This window comes from Peromyscus californicus, unplaced genomic scaffold (genome assembly GCF_007827085.1).
Source record: "Peromyscus californicus insignis strain IS unplaced genomic scaffold, ASM782708v3 Scaffold_2__1_contigs__length_46816999, whole genome shotgun sequence".
NCBI lineage: Eukaryota > Metazoa > Chordata > Mammalia > Rodentia > Cricetidae > Peromyscus > Peromyscus californicus.
Window position 1 is genome coordinate 2884974 of NW_026294540.1, and position 16972 is coordinate 2901945.

A 16972-nucleotide genomic window follows, 5' to 3' on the forward strand; every position below is an offset into this window, starting at 1 on the left:
TCTGTGGATGGACGAGAGGGCTGAAGTGGGTGGAACTGAGGGACAATCCCTTCCCCCACCCTGAGTCCAGACTCTGGGGCCTGTGTGTGAACACACTCTTCACTTCGACCAATGAGCAGCAGGACCTCATGGTGTGGGGAGAACCTTGGGGTTCTGCAGCCGTCACTCCCTGTGGGTCTCTCGAAACGAGTCAGTTACCCAGGGCCCAGCCTCCTCATCTGGGAGGAAAAGGCAAAAACATGAAGCCATCTGGAAGTCTGTGGCTTATGGTGAGAGCCCAGGACAGGCTGGTGTATTCTTCCTATCAGAAACATCTGCAAAGGACCATGGGAGCAATCTGGTTGAGCCCACAGTGAACCTGCAGCTTGGACCAGAGTCCAGAGTGAGATGCTAGTGTGTTTAGAACAGGTTAGTGAGCAGTGGGCAGTGGGCAGGCTGAGAGCTCACCAAGAAGACACCTGTAGGAAGGTTCCATTACCACAGTGTCTACAGGGAGAGCAGAGTCCTTCCCAGAGCTTCATATGCACCTGCAGCTGGAGGTCTGGCCACTCAGGTTAACTGGCTATGCTAACCAATCTGTGAATCATGGGATGGTGAGGCACCACCCCTTTCCAGTTTGGTTTCTGGGTTTGTCTCTGGTGTCCTGCCCAACACTCACACGGTTCTTGAGTTTGAAAACCTGTTCTTGCTTCCCAAGCAGCTTCCAGAGCTGGTAATGAGGATGTCATAAAAAAAAACAAAAGACTGAAGGTTCTGAGGTCAAATTTGGGAACCCTAAAATACCATGCTTCCTTTCTTGAAAATCAACAGCACACAGGCATGCTGGGGAAACACAGGATCCTCTGTAAACATCTCAGCAGATGGGGAAGAGTGCTGACCTTCAGCCCCTTTGCTATCTCCCCTCAGATCACCCCGTTCCCTCCTCAGGCTACGTTCTCCATCCACTGACTGCAATGGACTGCCCAGGACGAGGGCTGTGTGACAGCCACTTGCAAAGAAGACCGCAGGAGGCCATATCTGCAGACGCTGGCTTCCTTCTGATACAAGGTAGACAGGTAGTTAGACACAATGTAACTGAGGAAAACCAGATGTGTCTGGGCAGCTGTCTCCTGATGGTCACTGGCATTTAACTGTCAGGAGTCATCCAACACAGATGCTATTAAGGGTCTGTGCTGTGGTTTGAGTGTGAAACACCCCTTACAGGCTCATGTGTTCCCGCAGCTGGTCCCCACCAGCTGGAGGGCTGTTTGGGAAAGTTATAGACCCTTTAGGGGGTGGAGCCTTGCTGAAGGAAATGTATCCCTGGGGGCGGGCCTTAGGTTTCAGAGGCAGGCTGTACTTCCTGCTCTCTCACAGCTTCCTGACTGCCCATGCAATGTGACCATCCGGCCACCTGTTCCTGCTACCACCCCTCCCCTGTCATGGCGGACTATACCCATTGGAACTCTAAGCCAGAATAAACCCCTTTTCCCATTAAATTGCTTTCGTCAGTTATTATGTTGAGGCCTGACATCATTGGAACATGGCTTGCACAGCGGTGTTCACACCCTTCCCCGTTTGTAGGGATTGCAAAAAGAAATACCCATAGAGGACGATTTGGTAAAGAAAGGGTCCTCCTCCATGAGTATGCCACTTTAAAAAAAAAAGATCTAAAACCCACTGGGGTGTTCCCTGCTACGGGGCAGTCCATTCTAATCTCTCTCTAAGTACTTTCTTCGTTCTGCTAAATGAATTTCTGCACAGATGGGTAGTCTCCTGCCTGTACTCTTTCCTTTAAGAACACTTTCAGGCTGTAAGCAGCTCCTTCTGGAGCTCAGAATGTCATTTCAAAACCCAAACGTCAACTCTTCCAGACTCTTGAGGCTCCCAGGCCAGGGGACTCTAGGAATGACATTTCTAGGATCACCTCCACCCATGTGACACCAAGAGGGACAGGGACAGAATTCATTTGTCCCCTGTAGCCTAGAAAAGAGAGACCCAGAGTGATAATAGGACACCAGGTGAGACAAGAACTGGGTGCTCGGCTCCTACATGGAGGATGGGTGTCCTCAGCAAGATGCGTACTCACTTGGCTGTGCCCCACGGCCACCGCTTTCTTCTCCAGATCCAGGGTCTGCAAGAGTTCCTCCACGGCCTGGGGGGGGGGGGGGTGCGGGTGCGGGTGAGGGGGAGAAGAGAGACATTCAAAGAGAGCATGGAGTAAAGAGAGGGTCAGACTCACCGCAGGGCGGGATGCAGGAGGGAGGAGCAATCGGAGCCCCAACTCAGAGGGGTGAGTGCAGGAGAGAATCATGCCCCGGGGCCCCTGCCACACACTGCACACTCCATCGGAACCTCCAGGAGGCCCACGTGTCCCATCCCTACCCCACACCCATTCCACGGAAAACACCTGAGACCCAAGGTGAAATGATGTGGGCAGCTGCTGGCCAGAAGAGAAAATCTGTGTCTGTGACAAGGTGGCTATTAACTGTGCCCATCTGGCCTGACCCTCGGTCACACACGGGGGAGCCTGCGTTTAGCATCTCCTCTTTCCTCCAAGGCACTAAGGCACTTCTCCGTACAGACAGTGAGGGCTCAGTGAATGGGGAGAAGGGATAGCAGAAGGAGTGGGGAGAGGGATTGGGGACCCAAGTCAGAGAGATCCAGACGAGGCCAAAGGAGGCAGTTCCCTGCGGGAGAAGTTAATTTCCTCGGAGATGTTGGAGAAAGTGAAGACAGATTCCTGTGGAATCTTCCTTTTGTCAAATAGTCACAGAAACTGTAGAACAACCTGCTAGAGCCTGGCCCCTCAGCTTGCCTGCCCCCCCCATAGGACCAACATCGCCCTCCCACCCCACCCCACCCATGTGCGGCTCCCCCCATAGAGAGTCTGAACAGCCGTTATCAGGATAAACCTCCCTGAGTAACTGCAACGCTCGGAAGAAATGAGGGTGCAGCAACTGTGTGAAACAGTTGCCAGGCTCCAGGCCAGGGGCATCACGGGATACTTCCTGAGACACCCCCCCTAAAATTGCTCATTGGAAAACCTAGTCCCAACCACAATCGGCCTCCTCTTCTGACACCCTGGAAGAGCCTCCTTATCAAACTCCTCGCCAGTCTGAATGGTTTCATTTATTGCATTTTAGCCCCAAAGAAAATGCTCCGAGGGAATTGTAGGCAGCCAAGACACATAAAGCCACTATACCCAAATATAACATCTCTTCTCTCTGCACAAGAAGAAAAGCATGATAAAAATTGACTGAAAGTAAGACGGATAGGAAAAGCGGAATCCCAGCCAGAAACATTTTTCTCTGTCTCTTTTAGAGGCAAAGGCTAGAGTGTGTGCTTAGAGAAAAGGTGTGCAGATCTAGGGTTAACCCCAGCACTTTGGGAGCCTGAGGCAGGAGGATTGTGAGCTTAAGACCAGTTTGGGATACCTAAAACACCCTGATTCACACGGCAAGACGCCGGGCAGTGGTGGAGCATGTCTTTAATCCCAGCACTTGGGAGGCAGAGGCAGGTGGATCTCTGTGAGTTCGAGGCCAGCCTGGGCTACAAAGAGAGTTTCAGGAAAAGCGCAAAGCTACACAGAGGAACCCTGTCTCAAAAAATCAAACGGCAAGACCTGGAGCTGCATCCCTCTGGGACCAGGTCTTACTTTGATCGGCCATAAAAAGATCCCAGGCCAGGGCGTAAAGCCAGCCTCGGACTCCCTTTGAAAAGATGGAGGAATGAATATCAGCTGTATGTGGGACCTCACATACCATGTGATCTACAGATATCACACCAGGGAAGCTGGGCCCCAAACCACGCCTGCCGCTTCGCATTTGCGAACAACCCTGGGAGAGGCTCTAACAAACGAGAAACTTCATGTTCTCAGCTGCAGTGTAGACACCCCCTAACAGTGTGCTCAGACACCATAGGAACGCAGGGATCTTCTCTAGTTCTTGGTTTTCTTAGGATTCCTCAGACATGGACAAGAACGCCAGCCCTAGGAAAAAACCCTTCTGCTTTGTTGACTTCGGAGAGAGACCTGTGAGAGAGTTCTGGTCTAGCTGACGGAGAGCAAGGGAGTGATGTATCTCTGATCTCTGCGAAATGATGGTAATAACCCTGTCTAGACCTTAAAGCCCCTGGAGAGGCTTCATTGAGCAAATAGGAAAAGGAATTTGTAAATGACTTTGCATTTAATTATTTAATTGCTGTTTGTGTTGTCTTCATTAATATTAATATGTGATTGAGCCATATGGAAATGCTCTCTGTTTAGGCCAGATATCAATTATTTAATTTAGTTCAACACAATGCAATCATTGTCCAACAGCCTGTTATAAAAAAAAAAAAAAAAAAGAAAAAGAAAAGAAAAAAGGATGTGGCAGGGATCCAGGTTGCTGTGTGGAATGGCCTCCTTGTCACATCAGCTCTCCCACAGTCACCCGAGGCTCACACCTTAGCATGGAATGCTGGTCTGTGAGTAAAATATTGGCCATTTTACTCCAAAAACACGATTTTATCAGGCACAGAAGCACACGACTTTAATCCCAGCACTCAGGAGGCAGAGGAAGGTGAGTTCCAGGCAAGCTTGATCAGCACGGAGAGTTCCAGGCATCCTGATCTACACAGTGAGTTCTAAGCAGCCAGGACTACATAGAGAGATCCTGTCTCAAAAGAGAAACAGTTTTCAGCCTGCCTTTTGATCCCAAGTGCTATTCCAACGGCCTGGACATTATTTGTATCCAAGCCTTTGCAATAAATAATACGTTTTTCTCCTTTACCAGGGAAGCAACTGAGGCCCAGTGTGATGGGAAGGGTCATGGTCCAGGAAAGGATGCTGTAGGATCCAGGAACTGACTCCCATGCTCTCCTCCCTCTGACACTGGCACCCAGCCCAGCTCCTCCACTCACTGGCTGTGTGACCCTGGGTAAGCTGCTTCTGCTCTGATCCTCAGTACATGGGGTCATGCACCTGGCTTAAGGAAGGGACTTACAGACGTCATAGGAGTGACAGGCAAGAGAGAGGGTCCCAAAATGGTGGAGCAAGGAGCTCCCTAGCCCCTCTCTTCTCCTCACAGCCATCATGACAACAGCTACAATTTCACAAAGGAACAAATTTAGCACTCAGCAAATCGAACAAAAAGATTCAACAAAATGAGAAGAATCAGTGGTTCCAGGAAGCCTGCTGAAGCCGAGGTCGGAGCCATGGGAGCTGGCAGCCGTCCTGACTGGGGCTCTTTCATGCCTGCTCCCTGCACCCCGACCAGCTCTGACTGTGCAGTGGGGCCACCAGGTAAGTCACACTAAGAAGGCAGCAGATTCTCAACCAGAAAGGGTTTGCATATACAGTGCAAGGCATGGCTAACCTATAGCCCAGGCCGGGGGTGGGGGTGGGGGGTCAGACGCAGCTGGGAGCTTGGTGGCACTGCGGCGGCAGCGGCAGCAGCAGGAGCAGGTAGGGTCAGTCACCCTAAGATGGCCACTCTGACAGAAGCAAGCAGGGAACCCTACAACCAGGAACCTCACAAGTTGTAGAAAATGAATCAGCCAGTGGGCTTAAGAAGTGCCTTTACATTTCTGACTCCACACTAAAGACAAAAGAAAAGAGCCATGGGCATGGGCATAGGAAGACCAGGGGCAGACAGAGCTGCAGATGCCAGAGCAGAGTGCGGACACCCCAGATGCAGACAACTCTCCCTGTTGTACCCAGACTCGTCAGGAAAATAGAAACATGCACAGAACAGCCTCTGCAGGCCCCCAAAGACGACGCAGATGTGGCCCTCGCTGGGGAGGAACCAGGCCTCGAAATAAAACCATGGGCTTTAAAAACAGACAGAGACACTAACGGTTCACACTAGTCAGAACAAGTCACAGAAGACCTGTGCCTGAAGTCATTAGCTAAGACACCCAGTTTCCAATAGAAATGAAAACACACACACACACACACACACACACACACACACACACACACACACTGCCAGATATTATGACTCCTACTCATGGAAGGAGGGTGTGGCCAACAGGATAAACCTCCTGGGCTCAGAATGTGGACTGAGTGCACGGATTTTCAAGTATTCACTGTAGATTTGTTCAAAGACCTGAAGAAATTGCCACTTAATGAGTTAAAAGACAGAACAGGCTGTAGGCGCCTGTGTGGCAGACTCCCTGCTGAGCACCTGCAGGGTCTTGGGTTTGTTCCCCAACACCAAAAAAGAAAAGAATTTCATAACGAGCATTGGATGTAAAGTACCAGTGAAGAGATGTACAGACATAAATGACTAAAAACTACACATAGACATTCTTCATTTTGAAAAAATCAAATATCTGAAACGGCGACTTCACCGTGGGGCTCAACGGCAGACCAGGGCCTGCGGATGAACTGGTGGGCTGGGAGTGACATCAAAGGGAATTGCCGGATCTGAAGAACAGAGAGATGTGGGAATAAAGAAAAGTAGTGAGTCCCTCTGGGCAACAGAACCAAGTCCAGGATCTGCACGGCAGAGCCTCGGAAAGAGCAGAGAAAAGGGAAGAAAACGGGGCAAAAGGTCACGGCTTCAAACTTCCCCAAAATAAAAGCCACCTAGAGACCCCGGAAGGTCAGTGAGTTACAAATAAGATGACGAGTGAAGGTGGTCCAGAGCATGGGGCAGCGTGGAAAAGAAGCCACCCGGATCCGGGAGCCCTGAGAGCACAGGAGGGAAGGGACCAGTGACCGGCTGGTTTGACACAACCAGAGTCACTTGGGAAGAAGGAACCTCAGTGGGGGGATCCCCTAGGTCACACGGGCCTGTGGTCATGTCTGTGGAGTATTTCCTTGATTGTTCATTGATGTCAGAGGGCTCGGCCCACTATGGGTGACACCATTCCCTAGGAAGGTGGTCTTGGGCTGTGTAAGAAAGCACGTACGTGTGGAGGCACAAGAGAGAGAGAGACAAAGAGACAGAGACAGGGAGACAGAGAGACAAAGAGACAGAGACAAGAGACAGAAACAGAGAGACAAAGACAGAGAGACAGAGAAAGAGAGAGAGAGAGATAGGGAGACAGAGAACATGAACACTAGCAAGCAGTATTCCTCCATGACTTCTGCTTTAAGCTCTTGAGTTCTCGCCCTCATTTGAGGTGTGATGGATGATGACCTGTAAGCTGAAATAAACCCTTCGCTGCTCCCCTAAGTTGCTTTTGTTCATGGTATCTGTCATAGCCATGGAAAGCAAACTAGAACACCAATGTCCAGAAGGCCATGGGATGACACAGTGAACCTGCTGGGAGGGAAAAGGCCCTGTCAATCAAGGCCCCCACGCCTTGCAGAGCTGTGCTCCCAATCCTCCCAAAACAAAAGGACTCAAAACCCCACCCAGGCACACACAGGGTAAGAAACCATGTATTAAAGGCAGAAAGAAATAGCGACTCAAACCTTTAAAGGCTCAAGAACAGCAGAAAGTATAAACATCGAAGAATGAGAAAATAGTATAAAGCCCTGTGTGGTGGTGCACGCCTCTAATCTCAGCACTCGGGAGGCAGAAGCTGCCAGCCTGATCCACATCATGAGTTCCAGGACAGTCAGGGCTACATAGTGAGACCCTATCTCAACCAGAGAAAATATCACAAAAATATTTTAATGAACTTAAAAGATGTAAGATTACATGAAAGAAAAATATAAAGTTCTATTAATGGATTTATAATGTGTACATGGCACAGAGGCATCAGGGGGAGGTGGATCTGTGGGACAAAGGCTCTTCCTCCCACCAGAACCAGGTTGATATCAATCTGAAGGAAGCCTGATGAATGAAGATACACTCTGTCTATCATCTCTGGAACATGGACAGGTTCCTCAGATGGTCCACGAGAAGAGCAACCAAACCAACACAAAGTGAATCAGACAGCTGCTTGCAAGGGATTCAGTCCAGAGCCCAGCTGAAAGGGCAAAAATGAGGTAAGCAACACCCTTCAAACGATGAATGTAAGACAGACGACGTCGACATTTCGAGTGATGAACGTAAGAGAGACGACATTGGCATTTCAAACGATGAACGTAAGAGAGATGACGTCGGCATGGACACAAACAAAACTGGACTTAAACCAAAGCCATCGCTACAGACAGCTAGAGACATGTCCGGTGATGGAAGGGTTAACCCTCCAGCCAGACAGGCAAATTATCTCAGCACCTAGCCAGAAAGCCCCAAGACATGAGAAGCAGAAAATGGATAGAATTAAAGAAAAGCAAGACAGCGCAACATTAGTGGCCAGGGGCATTAACACCTGTCTCTTAATAATTGATGGATCAATTAGATATAAAAATTCTGCCCTAGAGTTCTGTCAAGAGCTTCCTGGGTCCGGGATGTCGAAGGGAGGGTGTAGCCAGGAAGAATATGGAGTGGAGTCTCACATGGGGCTGTGAAGTCCTGAGAATAACTCGGGGCTGTGCTGGACACTGCTTTCTGTTTGCCTTAGTTCAGACAGTTACCAGGTAAGGGGCGTCAACCCTCGGAAAGCCAGGGAAGAAGATACAATTTGAAGTCAAAGCCTCTAGTTCTAATGCTCGCTCAATTTGAACCCATGAGTCCCTCCCTTGCACATTAACCACCTCACGGTTGAAGGCAGACTGCATCATTTAACCCCCAGGGTGCCGACTAAGCAGCATGTGTACAAAGAGGCATGCCAATGGACACCCCACACATGTGGCGGCATCGGCTCGTGCGATGGAGAAAAGCAGGGGTTAGAAGAGCCACCCAGAGGCCAGAACCCAGCAAACCACAGAGCAAGGTGGTGGAATTAACTTCCAGAGGGCTGAGCTCCACAGGACCAGGGCAACAAGTTCAGCACACCCGGTGTGGACAGCTCCCTCTGGGCTGAGGCGGGCAGGAAGAACTGAATTTAGGTGGATACTGAGCAAGCAGCTCCATGTCCCTGCTGCCAGGGGCAAGAGACACTTCCACCTCCACCAACTTCTTCCTCTGCCATGACGGTCTGTGCCCAGAGCTTCCTCCCTTCAGCCTCTCCTCATCAGGTCCTCACAGCGAGAAACGTGGAACAACTTTAGTCACCACAATAGGTTTTTAATTCATTTTAAATGAATGTGTCTGTGTGTCTGAGTGAGCGTATGTGCACCAGGTACAGGCAGGTGCCATGGAAGCCAAAAGAAGGTATTGGATCCCCCAGAGCTGGAGTTACTGGGGGTGGTGGCTGCTGGGAAATGAACCTGGGTCCTCTTCACAGGTGAGCAATCTCCCTGCCCATAATAATTATTTTTAATGCTCTGCATAAGGACCCAGGCTGAGAGTCTGGGTTTGAGTCCCAGCTCTATTCCTGCCTGGCTCCACAGTCCTGTTTCAGCCACCTCTGCTGAGAAACTAATTCCCTGAGCAGAAAGCTTTGTTTTGGAACACTGTCTCAGGCTGTAACTCTACCACCTTGTACCTTGGGGGATGAGTGTGAACTCCTGACCTTTCTGTCTCTACCTCCTTAGTGTTAGGATCACAGGCATGCCCCACAACACCAGGAAACTATGTTGTGATGCCAGCGTGCGGGTACCCAGAGTGAGATCACTTCTCGGAGAAGCCGGTACAGCTCGCAAAGACACCACAAATCAGGGGCAAGGGGGAGTCACTAGGGCTCATTTTCCACCCTGGAAAGAATCCCCTCTGCCGCCGTCTAGTGTCTAATGTCGACACTGACCTTTTTCCCGCTGTCAGATGTATCTCACTGAATCCTGAGGTCTTAACCACTCTGTGAGCAGAGCCTACCGGCTTACCCACCAGAGCACATGCTCATGTATAATTCATAGCCCATCACGTTTCCTGACGAATGAATATTTATCAGCATTTTCATAAGAGACAGGATGGTGTTTTCTTACTTTGCTACCAAAATTCTATGCCCCAGCAAATGAAATTTGTGAACAAATATATATATAAAAAAAATGAGAAGCAGAAAATACTCCCAACCAAGTCCATTGCCTCAGTAATTTTCCATTCTCTGGCGCCTGGAGTGTGTATGGAGGTGGATTCAGCTTAGCTGCAACAGAATCCTGCCGACTTGTCCAGCGTCCAAACACCGCCATGAGCCGTACCCATCGCCCCCACAGGAAGCTCCTCCACACCCCCAGCCTGCCTCATTTCCAACTGCGCAGGAGCCCCAGAGTCTCCAGACTATGGACCCTCTGTGTGGTGATCGAGCATGCAGGGACCAAGAAGAAAAGACCTCACATGCTGATTGGTTAAGAGCCAAACCAAATTACGGGGCTTCCAAACTGTGCGGCCAAACAGACAGGAGACAGCTGACTCAGAGAGCAGGCAGATTCACACAGAAGGATCTGTGTCTCCTGCTGGAGGTGCCCTGTGTCCTGGGACAGTGACCAGAAACCAAGGGGCCTAAGACTGTGACTCTGTTTACCCCTCCAACCTCATGGTTCACTGAGGATGGCAGTGTGGAGGATTCTACTTCACACACACACACACACACACACACACACACACACACACACACACACACAGAGGTGATGGTTCAGTGTGGCTGTGAATAAAGTTTGTGGATCAACCACCCTTCAGCCTGACCCTGAAAGATCACCACCACCATGGCTGCTGCTATTGATAGAAGCAGTTAATGTGCGTGAAGCCCCTCCCATGCGCCCGGACCTGTATAGAGCACTTTGGCTACTCTACAATATCTTCAGAGTGCTGATGGAGGCAGCTGCTGCTGCTGTCCCCACTCTAGAGGTGAAGAGACTGAGGTGGACGGTCGCTTACCCGAGTGATAACTGAAGTCACACATATCTGACCCCGAGATCCACATTCTTCCATCAACCCCCGCCCCGGAATTTAGAAGCTGCCTTTCAAGGAACAAGCCCATGAACAGCCGTGGAATTCATTTCTAAGGGCCTGACATTTGCTTTATCTTCCAGGGTAAAAGTATACAGATAGATTGTGTGTGTGTGTGTGTGTATGTGTGTGTGTGTGTGTGTGTGTGTGTGCCTGTATGTGTCTATGTGTGTGTACAAGCATGTGTCTTGTATGTGTCTGTGTGTCTGTGTGCATGTGTGTACTCACATCCACTTACACACACTTGTGTGTGCATATGCACACGTGTGCATTCATCCATCTGGTTAAAATTAGTGAGTACTTGCTGGGAAACTTAGTTTCAGTTAAGGCCAGGGACTTCTGAGACATCAGAACAAGAGGACTCAGTGGTGAGTGTCCCTGAGCTGGGGCTGGATAGCAAAGGGTACATCAGAGAGTGTCCCCTGGAGAAAGGACAGCCTGTGCAAAGGCCCTGAGGCAGCCTGTTCATTACACTCTCATGTGATGTACTCCTCAAACACTCCCACGGGCCATCTCAGGGTGCGGGTGCTGAACCGGTCCCCTTGGGTTTTGTGCTGCACAGTCCTTGTGAGGTGGGAAACAGGACACGCTCTTTCCTCTTATTCTTTTCTGGGCATCCTCAGGGAGGTTTCAGGAGGGCATTCTGGGTAGGGATGCAGTCTAGGGCTGAGGTGTGCCACAAATCACCGGCTACTCTCTGCACTGCCCCAAGGCCTCGCTCTTAGATCCCTCATGCTCCCGCTGCCCTTGAGCAGTCCATACAGAACAGGCTCTGTGGCCCACAGGGGAGCATCTGGCCTCCTACTGCTCGGGAGCCAACTCCACATACCTTCCTCTCATCCAGTCCCTCGGAGGTCAAGTCAAGCTTCTTCAGCAGTGGAGGGTCCAGCACCTGGAACCGACGGCGGAACTGAGCGAGCCCCATGTGTTCAGCGTAACCTGGGGACAGAGCAGGCCAGTCACGGGCGGGAAGTGCTCAGTCAACACTGGGTGTTGCTCACATGTTCCTGCTCTGGGACTCCTTTGTACAGACCCCCTCCTCAACAAGACCTGGAAAACTCTACAGCATCTTCCTAGGGCTTTCTCTCAGGTGATTCTCTCTCAATAGCTCTCTAATACCCCTTCCCTCCAGTGTCCCACAGAACATGCATCTCTGTTCACCCCGAGGGACAGATCGTTAAAGCCTTTGTACACTGACCAGGGCATCATGCTTCCCATATAATCTAAGGGGCGAGAAAAGTACTGGGCACAGACAGGAGATGCCACACACATCACATACCACACACATATACACACCACACACATCATACCATACACATCACGTATACGCATATCACATACACAACAGACACACACATATTCATACAGACACAAACACACCACACACACACACACACATTTACACACCACACACACATCACACCATATACATCACATACACACATATCACATACACACCAGACACACGCATACTCATACAGACACAAACACACCACACACACATACTACAACACCACACACACAAACTCATGAACACATACACACATATATATTCATACACATGCATACACACAAACTCATGAACACACAGACACAATCACATACATATATATATATCCACACACTCTATGATGCAACCATGCCTGCTACCAGTCAAGCAGGTTTATTGGCTGTGGGGCCTGGCTGCCAGCTGTGAACCCCTTTCTTTCCCCTACGACGTTATTCACCTCCCCCTGCCTGTGCTGGTGTTCTTGGTACGCAGTGGGGAGCAGGGGGGGTCTCAGCTTTGCCTTTAAGGACCCCCAGATTCTCTGTCAAATACCCTGTGTCCACAGTCCCTCTATTGACATGGGGTTTGCAGCGACCACAAGACATCAGAGACCACAGGACGTTATACAAACAGGCCGCATGAGACTGCCGCCGGCCTCTGCAGAGAGCGGCTGAGCGCAGACCTTCGAAAAGCTGAGTGGTAGAAAACGGCGGGGTGATTTCAGATCAAACCTGATGCATAAGATTAACCAGCAGCAGAAACCGCAGGCGCGGGGTTGCATACTGAACAGATCTGCACACTCTTTCCTGTGCCTAAAACCCCACGTTTCCCCGCCACTCCATCAGCCAGCTGTACCTGGCAGGAGCTGAGTGGCCAGCGAAGGCGGCGGTGGCCTCCCCTGGTGGAGTGTTAGCTCAACATCCTGCCGGACCCCACTCCCTGGAACCCCCGCTCCTGTGCCTCCCTGCCTTGCCCCTGAGGAGTCCATCACTATTTTGAACCTCAGTTGCTTCATCTGTAAAATGGGAGGCAGGCAGACACAACTTTTCTCACTGTGTGCACAGCTCAGGGCACATAGTGGGTGCTCCTGTTCCATGACTGTCTGACACATAACGAGCATCCCTGTCTTGTGGCTGACTAGCGCATAGCGGGTACTGCCAGGACCAGGGCACCTTGTTCCCATCTGTCTCTTACCTGCCCTGTGCAGTCGTAATGCCTCTAGAATATGAGAACCTGCGAGTTGAACCCTCAATGCCGGGATGTCCAGAGCTGGGGACTCGTCGGCTCCACCTTGGTCTCCACCAGGCTGTGGTGGCGATGGAGTCGCCTGCTCAGTCTTGCTTTTCCCTGAGGTCGGCACAAGACAGTGGATGAAGTGCAGTTGAGATCGGCTCAGCAAGCTGATGAGAGCATCCTGGAACCGAACCAGACAGGGAATCAGAGCCGGTATCTCAGGGAGACGCAGACAGGCACACACTGAGCCACGCCTGGACATCCTTGGGGACTCCCTGTGTCCCACGCCCAAGACCTTGTACTTACAGTGATTTATGTTCAGGAGAGATAAGGGGCCTGGTGGGCACAGTTGGAGAAACTGGGGCATGGGAGAGGCCAGTGAGTGGGACTAGGTCACAGAGACAATCCCCCCCTCCCAGCAGAGAAACTATGACTGGAATCTAGGACTTAGGACTTGGGGCTAATACTCTGTGAGAGTCTCATTCTTCAAACACATCCTTCCCACAGGCAATTGCAGTTCTCATTCACACTCAGCCTGACCAGTGACCAATCCGATGCTCACATTCCTTCTCAGGCTAAGGTAGCATGCTCACATCGGTGCTGGATCCTGCTGCCTGCACCCCACCAGAGGGGGTGTCTCAGGAAGAAGGGCAGGTGGAGCTCAGACAAGGGGCAATGGTGACCCATGGGTACCCCGGACCCAAGGTCCTCAGCTCAGCATCAAACACCCAAGGCTCTGTCTGGCCTTGGACCTCGGTGAGTCACTTCTCAGAGGTGGCCAATGGCCACCCTTCCCTGTGTCCCTCTCAGCAGAATGGGGAAAACCTACCCCTGTGGTTTGGCAGGGCATGGTAGAAGTGAGCAGAGCCTGCTCGGGTGGTGGTCCCTGTCATGGAAGTCCAAGGTCACACGGGTCATAGCCTAGCTCCCTCACTCACCATCTGCAGCTTGATCTGGGCACAGGGGGCCTTCCTCTTCAGGGCCGCAGTGTTACTCGCGAAAGCCCTCCTCACCACACGCCCCCGGTGCAGAGCCTGCTGAGAGGTCCCCTGGAGCCCTGCCACCGCACGGCACACAGGAGGCAGCTTGGCCCGGGCCTGGAAGAGGTTCTGCAGCTCCTCCCTAGTGAGGAAGAGAGACGGGGTAGCAAGGGACTCTCTGGCAAGCTCATCCCTGTGGAAAGGAAGGCATAAGCCCCTCTGTTTACAAGCTTCCTGTCTCAGAAATGCTGGCTCCTTCCGGAGCAACCCTCTGTTCACTGCCCACGAGAGTCTCCCTCCTGGCAATCCCACAAAGCCTCCCCAACCTGCAGGCACAGTCATGTTAACTATCCCTAGAACAGGCCAGGTATACAGTAGGCGCCAACTGTATGACTATAAGAATGAAAGACTCATGGCTACAAGATAATAATGAAGTGCCCAGGCTCACACCCAAGCAGTCTCCACCCTCCCTCAGCCTCCCCACAACTGGCCTCTTCCAACACATATTTTGAGGGTGCCTGGCTCCTAAGGCTCCCTCATGAATGCAAGCAGGCATTGCTCAAGGGCAGAGATATGGAACCAACTAGGTGCCCAACAGAGGAGTGGATAAAGAAATGTGGCTTGTATAACAACAGAACTCTTTGTATCCATGAAGAAGAATGGAGTTAGGCCAGCTGCAGAAAAGTAACTATAAATGGAAACAGTCACATGAAAAGACCCCAGTCAGTCCCAGAAAGACAGAACCACTGTTTTCTCTGTCTGTGGGTCCCAGACTTGATACAAACATAAGGCCCATATATGTTCTGATCTATGTCATGCACAGGAGAAGCAAATTCATCTGGGAGCGAAGAGTACTAATGGGAGGAGAAGACAATGAGGCAGAGGAAGAGCAGGACCAAAGCACATATACGCTACGGAGTGGCTGCCATCCAATTCTTCAGACAGAGCAGTCCACATGGGGGCCAGGAAAATGACTTCATATAATCCTGCATCATAATTTTAAGTAACATATCAACGTTATTTTTTTTTTTCAGAAAGAAAAAGGTGGCTAGGCAGAACCCACTGCTCCAGGGAAGGGGCTAGGACCCAGAGCCGTGGTGCCTGCCATGTGCCACCAACCCTGTCTCCCCGTGAAGCATTGGGGGATCTTTTGTCAGTACCCTAAAGCCCAGGTCGCACTCCAGGCCCAGCCCCAGAGACACGTGATCCAGACCACAGCACACTGGCTCATGGGAGCCAAAGGTGTGCCAAATGGATTAAAAGCATAAGCAGGTGGCAAGACTCGGCAGAAGTGTGGCATACGGTGCTGACATCAGGGTCTAACCAGAATGCTGAGGCAGCACCCAGGAGCCACGAGCCTGGGGTGGAGACGGCAGGCGCTCCCAAACCCAGCCTTGGCCTGATGTGTGGCTCCATCCCATGGAATGGACGGACTCCTCTGTTTTTCTGTCTTTCATGTGACCTTGGGCAAGTCCCCGGTTCTCTCCGGGAGACCTCAGCTCCCAGCTATAAATGACCAAAACAATACTTGTAGCTCTCGGAACACACAACCTTAGGTAAGCCTTTGAGACCACAGGTGGAGCTCTAGAGACCCGTTGAACCCAGTCCTGGTGGGTTCACTGAGGGTCTGACTATAAATCCTCACTCTGAGATCCAGCAGGGCTTGCTCTCACAGTCACCAGGGTTAGGATCTGCTGGCAGCCAGCTGCAACAAGTTCAAAATGTTCTTTGAGTTTCGTTTATTTGTGTTGTTGTTGTTGTTTGAAACAGGGTTTCACTGTGAGACCTGGCTAGCCTGGAATTTACTATGTGACCAGCCAGGCTGGTCTCAACTCACAGTGACCCATCTGCCTCCAGAGTGCTGGGATTAAAAGTGTGCATCACCACGCCTGGCAAAACATTCTAATAGGATTTATGCCCAGTAGTACTTTGCCTTTCAGCCCTCGTCCTGGCACTAAGACCCTGGCTCACCCGGTCAGTGAGAGTTTGCCTCACTTGGCTTCTGATGCAGGGTCTCAGAGCACAGAGGAGCTCTACGAGACCCCAAGGCATGCCCTGAGAGTCTGCTGCCACCCGGGCTCCTCCCTAAGCCTCCTGCCACTTTATATTGTAGACGTTTTAGTAAACACCCACGTGTGGCCACCGCTCCCACATCTCACGCTGTGGAGTGGAGGCCCAGGGTTTCCAGTGTGAGCCGGGAAGAAACTGAGGCACATTCTATACATCCCCTGCCTATGAGGCAGAGGCAGCCTGCTGAATCTCCTAGTTGGTATGGTGGAGGAAGCCATGGGAGAAAGAGACTGCTCACCACCACACCCAAAGACGGAACTAGGGCTTGAGCCCTGTGTCCCAGATCCCCACTAACTAACCCTCCTTTTGCCTCATTCTCCATCTGGGTCTCTGCTAGAGCTATGAACTCCTGTGGCCTTCTGGATTTGGGGGTTCCAATGAACTCTGACCATAAGAGCTTCCCTGAGCATCGTTGAGGTTCAAGCCGTACCCCAGCTCTGCCCACAGAGTCAACTCCACGGTCAAAAAAAGGAAGGAACATCACCACTGGGGACGTGTTTCCCCATCTGTAAAAATAGAACTGAGGATGCAGCGGTCCTCCAAAGAGTGATAAGACAGAGCACACAGTAGGCAGTCTGCATACACCCCTTCCTGATCAGTCTGCCTACCTGAGAGGCTAGTCCCTCCTCCTCTGC

General features: G+C 51.2%; 1 protein-coding gene across 1 annotated transcript in view; it reads right to left on the reverse strand.

The window, feature by feature from the left end:
* Positions 1-16972, reverse strand: part of Myo18b (myosin XVIIIB) — a 218096-nt gene that overhangs the window by 140238 nt on the left and 60886 nt on the right. The window contains exons 19-22 of the mRNA XM_052754991.1: positions 14226-14409; positions 13249-13468; positions 11614-11723; positions 2069-2134 (exon numbers count right to left, since the gene is read on the reverse strand). Of these exons, the coding sequence (XP_052610951.1) occupies positions 2069-2134; positions 11614-11723; positions 13249-13468; positions 14226-14409 (580 nt within the window). The remainder of the gene's footprint in view (positions 1-2068; positions 2135-11613; positions 11724-13248; positions 13469-14225; positions 14410-16972) is intronic.